Genomic DNA, 2,869 nt, shown 5'->3' with positions numbered 1-2,869 from the left:
GGGCGGACAGGGAGGGGAAGAGTCAAGAGTAGCGAAGCTGAGGGATCTGCAGCAACTTTGAGAAATAAAAGTGAACTGTCTGTGGGCGGCTGCTGTGATCTCAGCAAAAAGCCCAGCTCAAGGCTCAGGGATTCCGCCGCCCACACTGTGCCCCGCCTTATTTTGGATGCCTCCAACTGCAGCTTCAGGCACAGTACACGAGTAGGGGTTGTAAGGCCTGGTTAGTGCCGGTGCTGCACGGGAACAGCGGATCCCTGCAACAACCAGGTGTGCGGGCGCTACAAGAAGGAGCCGGGGCCGCTGCGCCGGCTGCGCGGACTTCGCCCGGTGCTGTACACGCTTTAGGAGAGCGTGTCCTGAACTGTCCTTCCTGGCCCTCCTCGCTTCCCAAGATTTGTTTGCAACGTCTACATCCCTCACCACAGCATAAGCACTGGGGCGAGGTGGGGCGAGAGGTCTCTTTGCAGGAATTAATATCGATTTCAGTCTCCTGCTTCCTCAAAGTTTCTCTTTGACATTGGCGAGACTTATTCTAAGTCAGAAGAAAATAAAACCTTGCCTATTCTGGGCCCATGATTGCACAAAATCCAAAATGCTGCCGGCATGAAGATGCAGCTGGAAGACTCTAGAAACGTAGCATTAGGAGGCAGGGACTTTATAGTGTCCGGAGATAAGTTCCTAAATAAAGAATTACGCAGTGGGAAATGAAGAAGGAGGGTCTGAGGGGCCGACCTCAGAGGTACAGACAGAGAAATCGAGAGCGAAACACTCAAGGAAGTGGAACAAATCGTCGTAGCCAGGCGTCTGCCTCTCTGGAAACCCGAAATCCGCCCAAACCTCATCCCAGGCGCTCACGGTACCAGTTGCAGGGCCCCGCACTATAGGGGCTGCCACCCTCTGCCCCCGGAGTCCCCACGCCGAGACTCATCATTTGCTGGCTCTTTCTTCCTTTTCTTCTTTTGTTTTTTTATCCTTCAAATACAAGACAAAAATACACCTCATTTATCATCATAGATATATATATTTCACTCTCACCACATAAATACAAAACATCCAAATATCCAAAACATTCAGAACAAAGTTAGTAGCCTGGATTCAGTGACACCTACCCGCGTTTGAATCGTTCATTATTTTCTTCACTATTTGCCTAGAAAAAAAAAAAGATGAAAAAGAGGGGGGAGTTTCCGACGTAAATAATTTACAATAAAATTACTATTTTAAAAAATGCCTTTCGCTTGCTTCAGATGGACGAATACATTCTAGATACTGCGGCACCTCGCAGTCTGGGTCTGTGAATTTGGTTAAAATGTGGGTGGCCGTGGCTGTAGGGACGATCGCTGCTGCGCAGGGTAAGGAAAGAGGGTGTCGCGGTTCGTGTTCTGATTTGGGACCACTGAAACCCTAAGACTGGGGAGGCGAGGGGAGTGTCTTTCCTATCAATCACACAAGACGCTGTCTGGACTCTGAGACTACTGCTAGAGGAGGCCCGACCGCCCAGCGGCGTCCCTGTCTCCCCTTCCGCAAAGAACTGCTCAGAAATCCAGCCGTTTCCTGCGTGCAGGAAAGGATTTGTGAATCCGGGAGTTTGGGAGAAGAGGCAATGAGTGCTGACTCGTTTTCCAAGCCGAGCGATTGTGCCCAAAGCTACGCGCCTGGGAGGCCGTAGGGTGAAGCGCCGGCGCCCAGACTACCGCCGGCAGCCGCTTTGCTCTTTCCTGGAGGAGGGAGAAGCTGTCGGCCACCGCCCCGAACAGCCTCGGAGAAAAGATTCTGAGTTTTCTTTGATTAGCGGCGTTGGCTTTTCCTTTGCTTTTCCCCCGTTAAATTCCTGTTTAAGGTTACAATACCCAGAACCTTAATTTTGCATTGCCCTGTGGGGCATTCTCTATCCTGAATTTTCTTACACCTTCCAAACTTCATCATTACGAGTATTTAAAAACTGGTTCCACTTCATCTGGTTTTACGTAGCAATTGCTTTTATTGCTGATTAGATCAAATTTATTAGTGTCGTTGCCTACCAGGACGTTTGTTACTGTTTCCTGGGGTCCGGGGTGGTTGTGATTGGAGTTGCCCTAAAGGGGGGAAAAACCGCAGGATTTGTCCCGCCAGGAAGCTGTGTTCTGTATCGACTATCCCGAGACGTCCGCAAAGCGGGGCCCAGGGGCTCCCACAAGCCCTGGTTTCTCTGGCAAGAGGAAGGAACGTCCTCCCTTTTTGGTCTAAAGAAACCTGGAAGCCCCTGGGGTCTGCGCGCAGTTTTCCTCTTTCAAATATTCCTAGGAATAGTCGGCAGCGGCAGCAGCCGCGGATCTAGAGCAAACGCCCTGTGCTTTGGACTTAGAACCAGTCTTTTCCCTCCTGGGCTGGGCACGGGGTCAGGGCATCAGGTTGACTAACTCGGGCATTTTTCCCAATTCTTTGGATCGCTCCTGGATTCAGAAGGAAGTTGGGGGTTGGGGAGGAATCTCGGAGGAAAGGTAGAAAAAAAAAATAGCCCGAATGAGATAAAATTGGTAGCAGAGCCTGGGTGGGAAAGGAGAGCTGTCAGAGGCCTGGTGGGAGCCAGGAGCCCAGCGCAGGAGCTCTGGGCACCTAACGCGCGTGAGTCCATAAATATCACCACAATAGATAGTATAAATATAAATACAGGGAAACACTTAAAATCAGTCCAGCGCTTTTTTCTCGGCCCCTTCTTTATTGTTGGTCCGGGAGTAAGGCTCGAAGGCCGAGGAGCTCAGATATCGGGCGGAGAGTTCTTCCAAATTCCCAGCTAGCGAACCAGCCATTGTTAACGGGGCGGAGGACAGGCGGCTGGCGACGGAGCCGAGCAGCGAGGGCACCGGCAGGCTGAAGAGGCTGTGGCCCGCGG

The 2,869-nt window shown here is 51.4% G+C and overlaps 1 protein-coding gene across 1 annotated transcript in view; it reads right to left on the bottom strand.

Moving 5' to 3' along the window:
• Nucleotides 1–878: 878 nt before the first annotated feature.
• The window catches only part of VAX1 (ventral anterior homeobox 1), a 6,920-nt gene continuing 4,929 nt past the window's right edge, over nucleotides 879–2,869 (bottom strand). The window contains exons 3-4 of the mRNA XM_012001145.1: nucleotides 1,110–1,147; nucleotides 879–972 (exon numbers count right to left, since the gene is read on the bottom strand). Of these exons, the coding sequence (XP_011856535.1) occupies nucleotides 879–972; nucleotides 1,110–1,147 (132 nt within the window). The remainder of the gene's footprint in view (nucleotides 973–1,109; nucleotides 1,148–2,869) is intronic.

The sequence above is a fragment of the Mandrillus leucophaeus genome, unplaced genomic scaffold (assembly GCF_000951045.1).
Source record: "Mandrillus leucophaeus isolate KB7577 unplaced genomic scaffold, Mleu.le_1.0 Scaffold65, whole genome shotgun sequence".
NCBI classification, from domain to species: domain Eukaryota; kingdom Metazoa; phylum Chordata; class Mammalia; order Primates; family Cercopithecidae; genus Mandrillus; species Mandrillus leucophaeus.
This window is presented reverse-complemented; position numbering and strand designations above follow the sequence as displayed.